The sequence below is a fragment of the Odocoileus virginianus genome, chromosome 34, assembly GCF_023699985.2.
Source record: "Odocoileus virginianus isolate 20LAN1187 ecotype Illinois chromosome 34, Ovbor_1.2, whole genome shotgun sequence".
NCBI lineage: Eukaryota > Metazoa > Chordata > Mammalia > Artiodactyla > Cervidae > Odocoileus > Odocoileus virginianus.
Genome location: NC_069707.1, coordinates 27796878 through 27814618, shown reverse-complemented (window position 1 = coordinate 27814618; position 17741 = coordinate 27796878). Strand labels below are relative to the sequence as shown.

Below are 17741 nucleotides of genomic sequence, written 5' to 3'. Positions count from 1 at the left end.
ACCTGTTTCCGGATGCGCTCCATCTCCTCCCGCTCGCGCCGGGCCCGCTCCTCCTCCTGCCGCCGCAGCTGCTCTTCCCGCTCCCGGGCTAGCTCAGCTTCCAGCTGGCGGGCCTCCTCCTCTCGGCGGCTCCTCTCTTCAGCTACCTTCTGGGCCAGTTCTTCTCGCTTTTGTCTGGAAAAAAGACCAACCAAGACAAAGAAACGTGAGGGGAGTTCCTTGGCGAGGCTGGAGCTGTGGTTATCTCAAGGACGGTTTGTTGGGAGGTCTCCCACAGTCTCCACTAGGATACATGTGAGGCCAGTCACTCTCCTCCACCTCTTATTGCCTCCTGGGAAGTCCAAGCAAAATGTAACCACTCATATTCTGAGGGCAGCTTGTGTTTTTAAGGATCTGCAATGTAACTATCTTTAGAGGCTCAGACTTGTTTAATCCAATAATGTTAACTTTTTAGTAAAGAATTAAACAGTCCCCTCCCAGTCTCCGTAAATAAATAAAAGCTGTAACGTTCTGCGGCAGGAAGCGGTAAGATGGACCGTGTAAGCTCCCTTTTGGGACCAAGGGTAGGGCATGTCCAAGACGGTGGCCCAGCATGCTTTCCTGAGAAGCAGTTCTGCTTATTTGAAGAACAATTATATTAATGTTAGGTAGTTAGAAAACAGGAGTCCAAAATGGTGAGGGCTAAAAGACAAGGAAGGGAAAAGCCTGCGAAAATAGAACAAAGGAAGATCCGGGGGCTCTCTCTCTCTCTCCCCCCATCCCTCCCGGAGCTGCGGTGCTCTTCTCTTCGTGTCTTTGGGTCGACATGCCCTCATGCCTCGAAGATGGATTTTCCTGCTTTATCTAAATAAAATAGAGCTGTAACACTGATTTGTCTAAGAGCTATAACTCAATCTGTTCAAGACCTGAGAACTATAACATGGTCTGTCCAAGACCTGAGAGCTGTGACATGCCAAGGGCTTTAATGTCCGTCACTCCAAATCTTTGGTGTGACGAGAGAAGAACCGAGGAGCATAAGCTTGCCTGACGTTAACATTAGCCTTATTCACTCCAGAAGGAGGCCAACTAAGCAAAGTGCCCCTGGCGTACTGTCTGACAGGCAGTCATGGGGCATTTTATCTCCCAGCAGCTACCCTATGAGAGGAATTCTATCTGGAAAGAAGAAAACATGAACTTCTATTACACAGCTTTAAAATAATAAGATAATGAGGAAACATGGAGATGAGCGAGATGTTAGATTAAAAGAAAACCTCAGACTGTACAACTGTATCTCTATGGTGGTTACAATCATGAAAATACGTGTGTCTGTATATAGGCATGTGTATACACCCACACGCTGTTCAGAGACTGGAAAGGGTGAATCAAAATGTACACACTTTTTGAAATCTGGTCAGATGATGCATGATTTTTTCTTCAAACCTTTCTCCATCAGTTTTGTTGTACTGTCATTATAAAAAGAAAATGTGACTTAAAAAGTTGCTTAGTCATCAGAGGAACAGCAGGTGAGAGTAATTCTGTAACAACTGATTTAGATTCACCTTCAACACTACTACCACTCCTGACTGAAGACTTAATCCAAGGTGTCGCGAGGGTGTCCCGAGCAGTGTCCCTCGGTTACCTTTCGCGCTCTTCCTTCTCCCTCTTCTCTCTCTCCTCCTTCTCTCTCTGCTCTCGGGCCAGCCGCCTCTTCTCAGCCAGCAGCCTCGTGGCCTCTTCTGGGTCGGTGGTCCCCGCAGAGGTTTTCGGAGAGGCACCGGCAGTCAGAGTGGACGGCGGGGCTGGTGTCGGGGCTGGGGCGGAGGCTGGGGCCAGAGCTGGGGCTGCGGCTGCCGCCGGAGCAGCTGTACAAACAGGTACAAGGAGAAAGCCAATTGGAAACAAAAGCCAAAGAACAAAACAAAAACTAGCATCCCCCAGACCCCAGGCCTAGAATTCATCATGATCAAAGAAACGGGAATGTTACGGAGCGTTCTCAGGGTTTCACCGTATTCTATCTGTAACCGGGCAACAGGTAACAAAAAGCTGCATGTGCGAGTGAGACATCCAAAGCTGACACTGTCACTGAGTCTTATTTTTACACAGTTAAATCAGTTAACAACACATATCAAACGTGTACTGAATACAGAGCCTCACATTAGGTTCTGTAGGAAGTTATAACCCTAACAAAAAAAGGAAGATGAGAGCTCCCATTTGCCTTTCATTACGTTACAAAAAAAAAAAATTCCTTCTCTTAAGTGACTATTTATCATGAGAGGACTAAAGCCTTTCTATGACCATGGCCAGTGTCCCTACTACAAGCCCAGGTTCAGGCTGGGAAGACGACAGTCAAGAGACCCCTTCCAACTAATAAAAATAAATGGGAAAAAAAAGAGATCCCTTCGGTCCACCCGGCATTGTCTCCAGGCCCTAGAAGGAATGAGCTAGTATCCGTGCTCCTTAGACACAGCAGGTCTTCACTGCCAATCCTGATGCGAACATGCAAGACTAGAGCAGTTCTCTGACCTTGCCTGGATTCAGAGAAAGGGTTGCCACAGGGAACCCTCCCAACCCCCAACCCCAGGCACCATGGTGAGATGCACCTGATCACTCCAGATCCTCCTTTCAAGACTTACATTTCTCCTGCTCCCACAAGTTTTTTCTTTGCCCTCAGGACATTTTTTTGGCCTCTCTCTTCTCCCACTTTACACGTAAACAGATACTGGACTCTCCCATTCCCTTAACAACATTATCATTTGTCTTGAGTCATCTATTCTTTCTCTGCCCTCACCCTCTATCTTCAAATTAAGTTTCAAAGAGAAAACTTTTGGATGAAGACAGTTTTCAACAAGATGTACTGAATTTCTAGTTCCAGGTGATTTTTAAACTTCTAGACAGCATCTGGTTAGTCTGGTAGAGATGAGATCCACTGGGTCTTCTGGAAAAAGTTCTGACCTCTGTCAGTCACACAGGCTAATAAGCCAGTGGTCCTCAAACTACGTACATGTAGGATGTGAAGTATAAGTGAAGTGTTAGTTGCTCAGTCATGTCTGACTCTTTGCAACCCCATGGACTATAGTCCACAAGGCTCCTCTGTCCATGAGGTTCTCCAGGCAAGAATACTGGAGTGGGTAGCCATTCCCGTCTCTAGGGGATCTTCCTGACCCAGGGATCGAACCTGGGTCTCCCATATTGCAGGCAGATTCTTTACTGTCTGAGCTACCAGGGAAGCCCCCACACAGGATAACTGCCACTGTTTTATCTGGCAATCCTGCACAGGAGTCAGACGAGCTTAGTATCAGAGTCCATGGATCCACAACATATCCTGATTCAACTGCTCTGAGGTAGGGGCAGGGTTCTATAGTATGAAACATTATAGATGTGGTTGAAAAATATTTCCATAATTTTTTTTGAAAATCCTCCTTCTAAAAGGTAGAGACTAATCCCCTCCAGTTGAGTGTGCGTTGAAGCTAGTGACCTGCTTCTAATGAACTGTGTGACGGAAATCGTGACTTCTGTGTATGTGAGATTTCTGAGATTAGGCATGAAAGATACTGTGGGCTTCTTGTGTTTCCTCCAGGTCACTCAGCTGGGGAAAACCAACAGAGCAAGCAGACAGACTGTGTGGCCATCAGATAACCCTATGGCGAGGTCCATGTGTCAGGAAAGGACGGCCACTTGCCGACAGCCCTGTATGTGAGTCATCCTCTAACAACTCAGCCAAGCTGCTCTCAAATTCCTCTCCCAAGACCCTGCGTGATACAGTAACTGTCAGTTGTTATAAACTACAAAGCTTTGGGATAATTTTTTACACAGCAATAGATAAATGATTCTGATGCAGGTGCTCTGAATACCACATTTTGTCAAATTATTGGACTCAGCCAATGAAAGGAATCCTAAACCATACCTGAAACAAATATGCTGTGGCTCTAACAATAGGCTGTTGGATGGATGATTCCTTCTTTATATGTAAGAAAATTATACTTAAGGAAAGATCCCCAAATTAGTCTCAGGGTAAAAGTTCCAAGTGCCCAAAAAGGGAGCAAAGAAGGGAGGGAAGGAAGAAAGGAAGAGAGGAAGGAGGACGGGCCAAGGAAAAGCAGTGCAGGAAACAGAAGGTGCAAGCAGCCGCCGGGGCCCCGCCGGTCAGTGGCTTCCTACCGGGGGCAGCCTCTGCTTCGACTGCTGTCGCCTCTTCAACTGTGGCCTCTTCTACCTTCACCAAAGGTGTTCTGCCCTTAAGGGAGGGCTCACTGGAAACTTTCGGAGGCTCCTTCTCAGGGTCTTTTCTCTCAGGTTCCACTCTGACTTCTCTCTTGACAGGGCGGATGTTGCCGGGGGAGGGGGGCCGGACCTGAGCAGGGGCAGCTTTGACTGGTCCAGGAGGCGTGGAGGGTGCTGGTCTGGGGGTGCCGGGCAGATGGGGAAAGGACTTGGATGGGAGCCTGGGCAACAGACAGAGAGAAGAGGGAACGTGAGAACAGGCTCGCCAGAACCCACCTTTCTCCACATCTCTACCATGTAGTAGTCTTGGAATACCAACACCAAGAGAAATGAAGGTATTTAGCTGTGTGAACATGTCTCTTACATGGCGAACACAGGAGTATTTGCTTTAGAGGCTCATTCCAGGTTTCTTTTTTCTTTCCTCTGAGGAAAAATGTTACTCCCTAAGAGAAGGCTAAACAGTGTGGGGAGAACAGTTTCTTTTCAGAGGACAGACACTACTAGTTATCCAACATGGAACAACACTGCCAGGCTCTTATATTTCACTTACCAAAGTCGGGAGGAAGCCGATGATCTGGCTTTGGGATGAGATGGAGACAGAGACCTTTGGCTGCCGGATGTGAGGTGGAAGGGTACATTCTCTCTCTCCCTCTCTCTTTTATAGCCCTAAGTTCAGAGAAACACAATAATTAGATTTTTCCACAAGCGGAACAATCACATTCATAGTATTCAACAGTGAAGCTGTAATCCACTGAATGACTTGGAAAATTTCCAGCCTTTGCCATGTATATCCATTCCGCCCCAACAAAAGGCCTTTATTAGGTTAAAACTGAACCTTATAATTGAATCAACACAATCTGACACTAATAAGAAGGTTCTGGGAGTGTGATCTGGATATGTATTTGTAAAAAACAAAGCAAAAACACACTTTTAGAAAGCACCTATGCTTTCCATCTAAAACTGCCTGGACCAAAATCTCTCATAGTCTGGTTTAGCCCACACAAATGTCAAAATAAAGGTCACTTCCAACTTATCCTCCCTACACCTCTGTCTCTTTTAATTCTTTAGCATTTTTCTTTTTTTCACCTTGGAACACACCACTGTTCAGTCTTTTTTTTTAATTTACAGGTCTGCTACATCAGACATTAATTTTTTTCTTTATATTAATGTTATACAAACAAGTCCATCCTTACCTAGTGCCCTCTTGCCCTTGAAGGAAAAGTCAGACTCAAGGTGAGGAAATTTAGCTATTTTTGGCCTTCTTCGTTAGGGATGAAATGGGAATCTGACAGTGGGCTGAAATATGAGTCCTCCTCTGACTGAACACTAGGAATTAGCCAGAGAAATGACACTTTTCCTAGGCTGAAATGGGCAAAAGGAAACCCAGAAATGTTCTGATAAAGTCAGCCAAGACAAAAAACAAACAAGGAACACAGCAAGAGAGACTCATTCCAAGTGTCTGAAACAGGGCTGACAGTGTTCTGCGAGGGCAATGCATGCTTGCTGGAGACACCTGTGTGGATGTCTAGCAGTCCTTCACTCAGTGGGATCCTTGCAGGAACTCAGACTGAGGGTGTTAGGGAAGAGACAGAACATCATCTAGCTTCAGGGTACATTCTTTTCTCTCCTTCCTGCCTGGCTTAAGCATCACCTACCTTCTCCATGCCCCCACCACCGCCCCCCTGCCCCCAACTTGTTCCCTTCAGCATTTCTTCTAACTGCTTCTCTTTTCCTTAGTAGCATCCTAACTGATGGCCTGGATTATAGGTGGGGGAAAACAGCTCACTGTCAAATAATACTCAACATTTCCCCAGAATTTTAAATAAAACAAATGAAGGATGGGGCAGGAAAGAGCTTCACAGGGCATGTGCCCCCTCTGTATCACTTGCAGCTGCATGACTGCCTTCTGTCCCCATCTCTGGTACCAGAAAGCAGGAGGCAGAGTCTCGGAGAACAGCTGCATTCCTTGGGGAGCTGAAGCAGTAGCCACCATATGGAGCCCTCTTTGCAAGTGTATAGGGTGGCAATTATGCTTCCCTTCCCAAGGGAGGTTGGGGTTAAGTAGTTGAATTGCTTTTCTCTTTCTCAAAACATTTTAATGTGGTTAAAGTCACAAATGTCTTCCAAATGTCTTTCTGTTGGTCTTAGACTCAGTCACTTATTTGAGTTCCACACATGTGAAGGTGCTCCTAATTCTTATCCTGATCTGAGTTAATAGCCAGTGGTTTGTATAATAATCTTTCCTGTTAACACTTTCCACAAGACTAAGGTGGAAACACACACAGCAAGCTGCCTGTGTCAATGGTATGGACAATTTACCAGCAGGACAAAGACTTTAATTTTACAGTTAGAGTTAGGTTTAGAATACAAATAACCTACAAGAGAGACAATATAAGCAGGTATTCCAAGGTAGCACTGTACAAAAGAATTGGGATGATAGTAATATTCTGCATCTACACTGAATAAAATGGTAGCCACTAGCCACATTTGGCTATTTGAATTTGGACCTAAATTAATTAAAATTTAATGTTAACTTCAGTCTCACAAATGTATTTCAAGTGCTCAAGAGCAGTCAGTTGAATTTAGATAAACCAAATAAAATTTAAAAGACAATTAGCAAAACAATACCATTTACAACAGCATCAAAAAAAGAATATGTAGGAATAAACTGAACCTAGGACATGGAAGATATCTATGGTAAAAACTAGAAGGAACTGCTGAAACAAATTAAAGAAGATGCAACATAAATGGGAAAACCTCTTATGTTCATAGGCTAGAAGATTTGTTATTGCTAATATATCACTACTACCCAAAGCAATCTATAGAATCAATACACTATCAAAAGGCCACATCATTTTTTGGGGGGGCGGGCAGGAATAGAAAACTCTATCGTAAATTCATGTAGAATCTCAAGGGACCCTGAATAGACAAAACAGTCGAAAAAAGAACAAAACTGGAAGTCACACTTTCTGGTTTTAGAACATATTACAAAGCAATGGTAATCAAAACAATATGGTACTGGCATAAAAACAGACTTACAGACCAATGGGACAGAATAGACCACCAAAAATAAACCCTTGAGTATATGGTCAAAGAAGCCTTGACAAAGGTGCCAAGACCATGTAATGGGGAAAAGATAGTCTATTCAGCAAACGGTGCTGGGAAAACTACATATCAACATGCAAAACAATGTAGTTGAAACCTTACCTTACACCACATACCTTATACCATATACAAAAATGAACTTAAAATGCTTAGAAAACCTAAATGCTAAGACTTCAAACTATAAAATTCCCAGAAAAAAAAAAGTGGGGAGAGTCCTAATATTGGATTTGGTAATAATTTCTTAGATATGACACTGAAAGCACATGCAGCAACAACAAAAAAAATTAAAAAATGGGACTACAAACTTAAAACCTGCATCAAAGGATACAGTCAACAGAGTAAGAAGGCGACCTTAAAGAATGAGAGAAAATATTTGCAAATCATACATCTGATAAGGAATATTCATAATATATAAAAACTCCAATAAAAATTAAAAAGATTAAAAAACTAAAAATTAAGATTAAAAATATGGGCAAGGGACTTGATTGGAGTTTTCTCCAAAGACGAGATACAGATGGCCAACAAGCATATAGAAAGATGCTCACTATCACTGACTATTAGAGAAATGCAAATCGAAACCATAATGAGATCATCTCACACTCCTTAGGCTACTATTTAAAAAGCAAAACAAATATTGCTGATGATGTGAAAAAGTGGAAGATCTTGTACCTTGTTGGTTACAATGTAAATAAATGGTATTGTCATTATGAAAAACAGTATAGCAGTTACTTAAAAAAGTAAAAACAGAATTACCATAATATCCAACAATCAGGTACATATTCAAAAGAACCGAAGGCAGGATCTCAAAGAGATATCTGTATACCCATGTTCATAGCCATGCTGTTCACAATATCCAAAAGGAAGAAGCAACTGAAATGTCCATCAACAGGTGAACAGATTAACAAAATGTGGTGTGTCAATACATATGTGTGTGCATGCACATACACAATGGACTGTTACTAGTCTTAAAAAGAATGGAAATCCTGTCACATGCTACAATATGGAAGGACAGACTTAAGTGCTAAGTGCAAGCAGTCAGTCACAAAAGACAAATGCAGTATGGTTTCATTCATGTGAGGCATCTGGGGCAATCAAATTCATAGGAGCAGAAAGTAAAACGGTGCCCGCCAGAAGCTGAGGGCTAAGGAAATCGCAAGTTACTGCTTGGTGGGTACAGTTTCAGTTTTGCAAGATTTAAAAAGCTCTGGAGATTGGTTGCATAACGAGGTAAATACACTTAACACTTTTGAACTGTGCACTTAAAAACAGCTGAGAAGGTAAATTTTGCTTTTTGTCACAATTAAAAATTGTTTAAAAGATAAATTTCAAATTTGATCTGTCAGTCTCATTAGTCACATTTTCAAGTGCTTGGTTGACTTCTGCAGTGCAGCTCTGGAATATAAATTATGTGAGTTGTTTTCTGACAGTAAGTATTTGCCTAAATATTTAATTGTAAAGAAATGAAAAGGTAGCCGATAGATCAAATACAGAAAGAAAGAGGCACGGAAAAGACAAAAGAAAACCGGTGAGAAAACACAGGCTGTGGATCAAGTGATGACAAATCCCTCTCATTTAATCTGTTGGAGGATTGGCTCTCATACTTTCCTCCTGGTGTGTTCATTTTCCTTTTAATCTCTAAAAAGATATTTTTCCTTTGGTAAACACTTTTCCCTACCCAGTAAGTATCCCGTGTTCAGGGCCAAAGCTGTTCTGCTTGACTATTGCTATTTAGCCACAGCTAGGCTTTCTGAAGCACCAACATGCTAATGATGGTAAACTTCCCAGACTTCAAAGGTAGTTTCACTTCTGGCTTCAAGGGCTGGAGGTTTGACTCAATCATGAATTAAATGTCGATTCCCGAAAGCTTGAGGGGCATGAAAGAAAACTGCCTATAGGCAAAGCCATCAACCTCTCACAACTCTTGAATTATCCTCAAAGGTCTAAGCAAAATCCTTTTAAGTGTCCATCACCTTTATACATTTGAACTGCTCTGGGAAGTTAAGATTGAAAAAAGCATTGTTCCAGCCTTTCATGGGTCATTCTACTACCATGAGCGAGGGGCAATGAGATCTCCTGGTACTGGGGGGTCCTTTAACACTAAAATACCAATGTCTACATATTTCAACAAGTGCCAAATAATACACGGCTTAAAGAAAAAGAAATATTCCTGGAGATATACAAGTGACCTCATTGCATTTACAGCATGGTGAAAATTGAGATTAGTCCAGCCACCCTGCCAGGAACAACAAGTACAAATTATATTCTTCACTTGCAAAATGTGACTCTGTAAACAGAGCCCAACAGCCTTTCAAGAATTACTTAGCAGGTAATTAGTGTTTTCAAAATACTTTGTCACTATATTTTAAGATCTGGGCCTTGACACGGATTAGCTAAACAGACAAAAAGTCTTTATCTTGCATTTTAGTGAACCGCATTTAGACTGCAGCCAGCTTCTGGATATGGTTGGAATAAAATGCAAAGGCAGCAGTCCAGACCCACTCCTCCTTCAAAGCTTTTCTTACTTTCACACATAAAGTATGCTGGTATTGCACTGATTTGTTTGGAAGCACTCAGATGCAGTCCAGCCACTCAGACATGCTTGAACAAAGAGCGGCTTTCACCTTCAAATTTAGATTTTCTGTGGAAGTAGAATCCCCAAGTGGGAACGAAGTGTAGGGGCAGGATCACTCAGCCAGGCAGACTCAAGACTGGCGGGGTGGACGTGATGATGGAGTCGGCATGGCCGGCTCTGACATCCGCGCTGCCCCTCGGGGCGGTGACCGGTCTGCCCAAGGACAGCACGGACTCACCAGGCTTGCTTCCCCAGAGCTACTCACCGCTGTGCTGTGAACAGTCCTCCTTCTCGCGGAGCCCTCGGGTGGTGTTACAAAGAATTTTGGTCGCTCCAGTGGGTTTCTAGAGTGTGCGGCTCTGTAGGGCGTGATGTTGATGGGGCTGCAAGATGCTGAACGAGGACAAATGGGGATAACTAGGGTGCAGGTGATTGTTTTACACACAAGAGTGCCAGAGGAGCAGTTGAAGGAAAGCCAAAAGCAGGATCAGGACAAGAAGCAAAGCAGAGATAGAGAGAAAAGTAGGGAGAAGTGTTATTACCTAAAGGCCTCCAGAACCATCACGCTCAATTCTCCTCACGGTCCTATGTCCAAAAGGAGGGCACGTCCAAGTGAAAAATCAGGAATATATAAACTATTTGGCTATTTAAATACTTTAATCAAAGAGACAGACATCAGCCATACAGAAAGCAATGGCCTTATATTCCTATAAACAGATGGTTCTGGTAAAATGCTATATTAGTGACAGATAATTTTCAGATAAGGATTGTTTAAAATCAGATTTTTCCTAATTAGCTTTCAGATGGAACAAAAGGTGGAAAGACAGCAAGTGAGCAAGCAGGCAAGCAAGATATATTGCAGCTATTTTGGGAGTAAAATTCAGCAGCCAGTGGGGGAAAAAAGCAACTGAATTTTTAAAATGTTAAATGACCAAGTCTCATGAGGTGTTAAGACTTGCTACATGAATAACTAATAATTTCCAGAAAAAAAATTCTGTAAATGTTTTATCTACTTAAAGGCAAATCAAATGCATGCTTTTGGGTTTTTTCCCAAAAGCCAAGGCATTGGATGGTTCATAACAAGCAGAGGAACGTATAGGGAAATGGGATGTCATCATTTAAAACGGTGAAGAGAACATGAATATGTTAGAATTGCCAAAAATAAAGTTGAATCGTGAACAGCTGTTATAATCATGAATAACTTATAGTTTTACTTAAGATGAGATTTTTGTTTTGTGAAAACCACATACTTTCTGACCTTACTTTCAAAGGAACATTGTCATTAATCAAGTGGTTGATTCTGAGTAACAATGGGGTTAAAGAAATTCACAGAACATGCATAGGTATCAGACATATGGGTACTAATGATCCAAGGTTCATTTTCATATTTCATCCAGAAATCTCGTTTTCTAGGAAAATAAGACAGACATGACTACTGAAAGGAATACTATGTGTCTGGACCATGTTATGACTTTACCCAACCCTCGCCATTGTAGCAACTCTTTAAAGAAACTATTACATCAACTGAATATAATAGTATTAAGTTAATAAATTCAAAACTCAGAAGTTCATAAGACAAATTCAAAATAATCTTAATTTCAGAATTATGGTTAAAAATATGTTATTTTGGTTTACTCTACAGACAGAAAGTCCATCAGATTGCATCTTCACCCTTGTGTTCTCTTTCATTAAATGCCTTGCAGTATCTTGTGGTTATCACTGAATGGTCAAGGCAGTGAATCGTCTGGAAACAGCATTCTTTTCCCATCATCTGAAAACAGAACTCTTATTTCATGGATAAGCTGAAACACTTTGCATTCCCTCAGTTCTCCTCAAAAGATATATGTCTTACTTGCAAACTGACATAAAGTTCTGCTTCAGACCTTAATGGTGAAGGAAGTTTCCTTTATGTTGTGAAGGAGACCCTCTTGTCATTTGGCTTACTGTGATCACAGGCAAAACGATTTGAAAACTTATCCTTTTCTTAAGTGCCACAACAAAGCACTTGTCCTTCCCAGACAAGGAAAGAGTTCATTAATGCAAACCCCTTCCAATCCAATCTAATGCCTTTAAAGATGAACATCCTAGCACAAGGCACTTGTGTTGGATTAATGAGCAAGAGGCACACACAGCCCAGGCCCCAGCCAGAGGTCATTAAGTGCTCAACGAGCAAGAAACCCTAGATGACAGCCTTTCTCTGAGGCCGTGGGTCTGACACTGAAAACGGAATGAAGCCCAGAAATATGATTTCTTTTTCCTCTAGTGGGAAGTAATGATTTCAGGGGGTATCTATGCAACATTTCCTGAGACCATCATGGCTGTAAACTGATCTCATCATGTCTTTGGTTCATTCTTTATTACAGTGCTGAGTGAATATGAAGGAAAGGAAGAAACCTACCTGATGTAGTCTATACAAAAATCCTCAAATTTAATTGTTCAAGAAATACTGTCTGGTTAATTCTAAGGAGACTACATTTCATGGAATTCATTGCTGTTCTTAACAGCAACTACTTAAAAACCTGAAACCTTTAAATCAATAGTTCTAATGATCTTGCCTTTCTGAAGGAAAAAGAAGAGCGATATTTGTTTTTTTCTCCATAGAGGGCCCTCCATATTCCAAAGTAGTCTTATTAAATATAAAGTTTCTTTTATGGAAATGTCTTTGAGCAAGTCTTCCACAATATCTGTATTTCTTTCTACTCTTGGTAGCAAGTATGCATTAATTTAACTCATTTGGTATTTTCTATTTGAAATAATGGCTGCAGAGAAAAGATAAAGTAGTTCACATGGTTGATATGCAGCAGAGAGAATGGCAGAACATTATAGTAGAATAACAACATTTATGAAGTGCTTACTATGTGCAGGTCCTATCCTAAGCTTCTTTTTGCTTATGTTAATTCACTTAATCCTGAGCTCCAATAAGCACATGTATCCTAAATGTATTTTTAAAAAATGGGCAAGGAAAAATCAACCCAAAGCAGTGGTCACAAATGAAACATATGAGACTGCTTTCCAATTTTCAACTGCTCTTATTAGTTGTTCTGGGAATTTACAATCACCGGACACCCTAGGGGTGAGGGTGGCTGTTTTGATCTGCTATTATAACCCTGGCTCTAGATGTAGGTCATCCTCTTGCCAATGGCAATTGGATATAAGGTGAACTGAAGGAATGACATTAAAAATAGGAAGACAAGAAAAAAAAAATCAAGGAGAGGAGTTGGAAAAATAAAAGTTGATGGGAAAAGTGTTTTTGACAAGATAAATGTGAGAGACATTAAAACAAATAATTTCAAACCGAAAATTTTAAACACCAGTTTGGGTTCATTAAATATAAGCTGTATCAATGCAATAATAGGTAACAATGATCTAAGGAATGTATTAATAAAACAAACAAGTAAAGGCTATGTATGGCATTGCTTCACATTAAAATAAATGACAAAAATGTATCAGTTTGTGAAAAGGAGGATGTAAAAGTTGTAAACAAGAGCCAGTTAGCAGATTAAAAAGCACCTTGATTGAGCATAAGGATGTCAGAAGGTGGAAAGATGGGCAAGTCAAATGGGTGGAAAATGAAGAAATGGTGTTGGCAGAGACTAGAGGAACAGTGAAAGAATTGACAAAAGTTAGTGATGACAGAAATAGCAAAGGAAGACAGTTTTGTTTTTTTTTTTTTTAGCTGTGAGGCAGTCCTTTAGTATGAAGCAACACACAGTGGAGGTTCAGAAGCACAAGAGACAGACTATTTGGAGCCTATGAAACATGACTGAAAAGCAGTTTCAAAGGTTCTTCAATTAGCTGGACATAAAGAAAAGCTTTCATGACTTGTATGTAAGTACAACAAAATGGGCATCAAAGTAAATTATCTTGTACTTTTTCCTCCAGAAAAATCTCAGATGCAATGTGACAGCTGACAGAAGAGTTGCTTTACAGAAAGCACAGATCGCTGTGGCCCAGCTAGTTGAGTGCATGATGGTACACACAGCATCACAAGCGTGCCAAGGGTAGAAGCACATCTAAGATCGAGTCCACCTCAGCAGCTCTGGTGCAAGTCACTTATTGTCAAGCTCTTGCTTTCCACAGGAAGGTGGTGGGAATGCCTCTACTTGCTTTCTTGACTGCCTCCCAGGGGTACTGTGAGAAGTCAAGTTGACACTAGCTCCCTGGGCACTATAGACGAAAGACATCATAAAACTACCAAGAGTTATTATTTAAAAAAAAAAAAAAAGAGGGTAGTGAACATGAAGAGGCTTGCAAAGGCAAAGCCTTTTTAAAGGGAGCTTTATGAGGAGGCAATGCAGTTTCCTACATACCAAAGATGAGGGCTGGTCACATGGATATTTGGGAAAACCTAAGTCAACTCACTGTGAGGAGACACTGCCAAATGCCTAATGTTTCTTTCCAGCTAGGTGTAGACTATACGAACTTCTCATTAAACTAACTGGCTCATTCAGGCATGTTTTACATTTTAAAAAAGTAGAGGAGTTATAACTAATTATAATAACTAGTACTTGGCACATTTTACATATTTTCAAAGTAATGTTACAACTAAGAACACTGTAATTAGCCTTCTCCACAACTCTTAGCATTTTGAAAGGGTACTATTCCTCGATTACTAAATATAAAAGCCTGGCCCAGGGAGGATAAGTGGCTAGCCCACGGCCACATTTATGAAACACTATGCTTAAACAGGCTTGTGCTTTGATATTATCCCCAAGCCCACAAAGTAGTATTCAATCTTAAATTATTTCTACCTTTGATCATCTGCTCAGATGCGAAGGCAGAAAGGAAGGGAAAGGGATAGGATTTTCTAGTAACAGTTAGGAACTGACAGAAGCCTCTGGAGCCACCAGATCACAGGGAGGGACATCCTTTGTCTGCCTGGCATCTGGTGTCCAGATAAGATGCTAAGATGGAAGCGCAGAGGAACAATGCCAGGGGCATGAAACCAACGCCAGCAGACATATTTCCCCCGCCATCCCACCAGGAGGAGAAGCACGCAATGGGAAGAACTGAGATGTGATCAGATGCAAATGGGGTGGCTCAGAGAGGGCTTTGAAAGGAGGACTTTACCTCACTGAGGAAGGTGCACCTTGACAGTTTTACCTGCATCTCCAGACAAGGCAGCTGCGCTTTTACTCCTGGCCAGGAACGCGTGTGTGGGCGTCAGCAGTCTGTTAACCACGCTGCTCTCCCACGGGCTGAGCTGCAGGCGGCGAGCTAAACGTCACCACATAAGCGAGATGTTAGAAGCGTTCTTCCAGGGGCGAGGCGGGTGCAGGGCATGACCCTTTTCACTTCCCAGGCCTCGGAGAGAAACCTCGACAGAGACCAGGCTGTCCGGGGAGGAAGGTGGTGCAGAGCTGGGGCAGGAAGGACTCTGCTCAGAGGAGCGGCTATTCCATACGGTTGGCTCCCTTCAAGGTGTTAAGTCTGTGAGGCTCTATATTAGGTTTGTGGACACGGCTTTTGCTAACCACCTGCCTATGGAGTCAACAGGTAACAAAACAGAAGAACCATTTCAAGCGGGCTTGGCATGTTTCTCTGAGTCCACTGAACCAAGCTGCCTTCACTGGGATGGGCAGTGGGACTAAGGCATGCACCTCAGCCAAAGGGCATCCTAAGTATCCTGCATGTCAAGTTCAACACAGGCTTGGGCAGCTTAATGCGAGACTGGAAATATGTAAATAAAGATAGAAAGGGTCTCCATTATATTTTGCTACATCTCCATGAACTGCTATGTGGGTAACTGGGAGGGGCGGAATTAGATATCATAAAATGAAAGAGGACTCCTGTAAAGTTCTGCATAGAACTTTTGTCTTCCCCATTCAGCAAGCAGGTTCCTTCAGGTCCCTGGTTTGGCAAGAACATAAAACTTTTGATGGAGGATAAGGATAAAGCTGAACATAAAATTAAGGTAGAAAAGCCAAAATCCAATATAACCATAATGTTGGAAATTAGTAGTGGGTGTATGAAGAATCCAGAAAATATATTTAAAATGATACAATGCAGTAGAGTCCCAAATTGTACTGGGGCTTCACAAGACCACTGTTAGGAAATGCAAGCTAATTACAAATAAATTACTTTGCTTATGCTATTAGCTTCCAGTAATGGTCTATGAAAATACAGAAGCTACTTTCCAAAGATATCAGGGAAGAAGCTTGCAAAATCCTACAAGTATCACTAAAATAAAGTGATCATATAGACTTGACCCTTAAACAACAGAACTTGAACTGCACAGGTTCACTTATATGTGATTTTTCCCACCAAGTATACTGTTGGCCCTTGGTATCCACGGATGCAGAGGGCTCACTATGGGGCTCAAGCACTTGAGGATCTTGGTGTCTGCAGCAGTTCCTGGAACTGACCTCCTGTGGATACCAAGGGAGGACTGTATATTTTAGAACATACTCCCAAATCACTTATAAAACCTTTAAAACTAAACCTGACAAGGCCATTCTGTTCTACACCACAAACAGCAGGTGCAAGTCCTCTGGCCTCTGGAGCAACTATTCTTATAATAATTTTTTATATATGTTATATTTTAAAGAAATGACTCCTAACTTCCAGAAAATTAATTTTAGTTAATAGAAGCCATCCAGTGTTAAAGGTTGTTAAAGAAAATATCTGCTATTTCAAAGGGAGGTACCAACCTCCAATAAGTACCTTAATTACCTGACTTTATAGTAGCCATTTTGATCAGGCACTGGTGTATTTAAGAATTAGTGAATAGTTTATTAGATTTTCTGGGTTTTGGGGGGAGAGTCTTCATGGTGAAATTAAACCTTATCTGTTGATATGAAGACATACAAAAAAAATATGTTATAAAAACTATTATAATACAGTTGGTAGAATGCACAATAGGATAAGTGCCATTATAAGCTATAGTATGGCAGTGTGTGTGTGTGTGTGTGTGTATCAACAGAACATAATCTAACCTAAAATTAGAATACATTCAGAGAATTAAATCAGTGGGGGAAGTAATTAGGATTAAATTAAAATCTTCAACAGAATTGTAATTTCAGTAGATGATAAAGGAAAGAAGAGGTGAATCCTTCCTTTTCTTAGATAAACTCTGTAGAATAAATGACTCAAAACTGCAGCTGGTCTATCATTGAAAAGACATGTCTGCTTTTTCTCCTCGATTAAGAAGTTTAATTGCTCTATTTCTGTTTCGTCTTTAAGGTATCAACCAAAGAATCTGCTTCAAATGAAGATCATTAAACACCCTCTTTGACTTGGGTTTAAAGCAAATCCGAAGAGATTTGTTTTAATAACTTCGGAACTCTGAATGAAAGATGTTGCTAGGAGAAATATGTTTCCAGTTCTACCATATTCTTAACTATGCCCTGAGCAAGAGAGAAGATAAGATAAATTTTTAGTAAAGGTTAGTACAGGAGAGTTACTTTAAAAATTTTTTCAACCTAGAAGGGCCTGATCTTGAGATAAGCTGCTGAAGGAAAAGGTATTAATTCTCACGAAACAACTATAGTATTGATCCTCCTTAAGCAGTTAAAATGAGATATTGACAATTCCCTTAATAGACAATCTGGTCCAAGGAGGCAACTAAACATTACAGATACTTGTGCCGCCCTGTTTCCTCCACAAGCAGGAAAGCACTATTTAGTTCCTAATGATGGGTGCCACGTAGAAATCAGGTACATATTGTTATATCCTGAAATGTTCTATGATATCTTCCATTTTTTTTTTTCATATGATGGCATAGTTTGAACTAAAACAGTAGCAACAACCAAAAATCCATTCTCAGGCCAAACAACATGCGGGCAGAATTCAGCTTTAGGTCCACCACCATGTCCTCTAATCTAGATTCGGGGGGTAGGGGGGAAATGTATGGACTAATTTTCAG

General features: G+C 41.3%; 1 protein-coding gene across 6 annotated transcripts in view; it reads right to left on the bottom strand.

Moving 5' to 3' along the window:
- The window catches only part of MAP7 (microtubule associated protein 7), a 171018-nt gene that overhangs the window by 11228 nt on the left and 142049 nt on the right, over nucleotides 1-17741 (bottom strand). For 4 of the 6 annotated variants that reach the window (XM_020898704.2, XM_020898699.2, XM_020898700.2 and 1 more), the window contains 6 exons: nucleotides 14981-15094; nucleotides 10143-10294; nucleotides 4751-4866; nucleotides 4138-4421; nucleotides 1619-1841; nucleotides 3-174 (listed from right to left, as the gene is read on the bottom strand). In XM_020898704.2, the coding sequence (XP_020754363.2) occupies nucleotides 3-174; nucleotides 1619-1841; nucleotides 4138-4421; nucleotides 4751-4866; nucleotides 10143-10294; nucleotides 14981-15094 (1061 nt within the window). The remainder of the gene's footprint in view (nucleotides 1-2; nucleotides 175-1618; nucleotides 1842-4137; nucleotides 4422-4750; nucleotides 4867-10142; nucleotides 10295-14980; nucleotides 15095-17741) is intronic. The other 2 variants (XM_020898701.2, XM_070461454.1) reach the window with 1 other exon arrangement.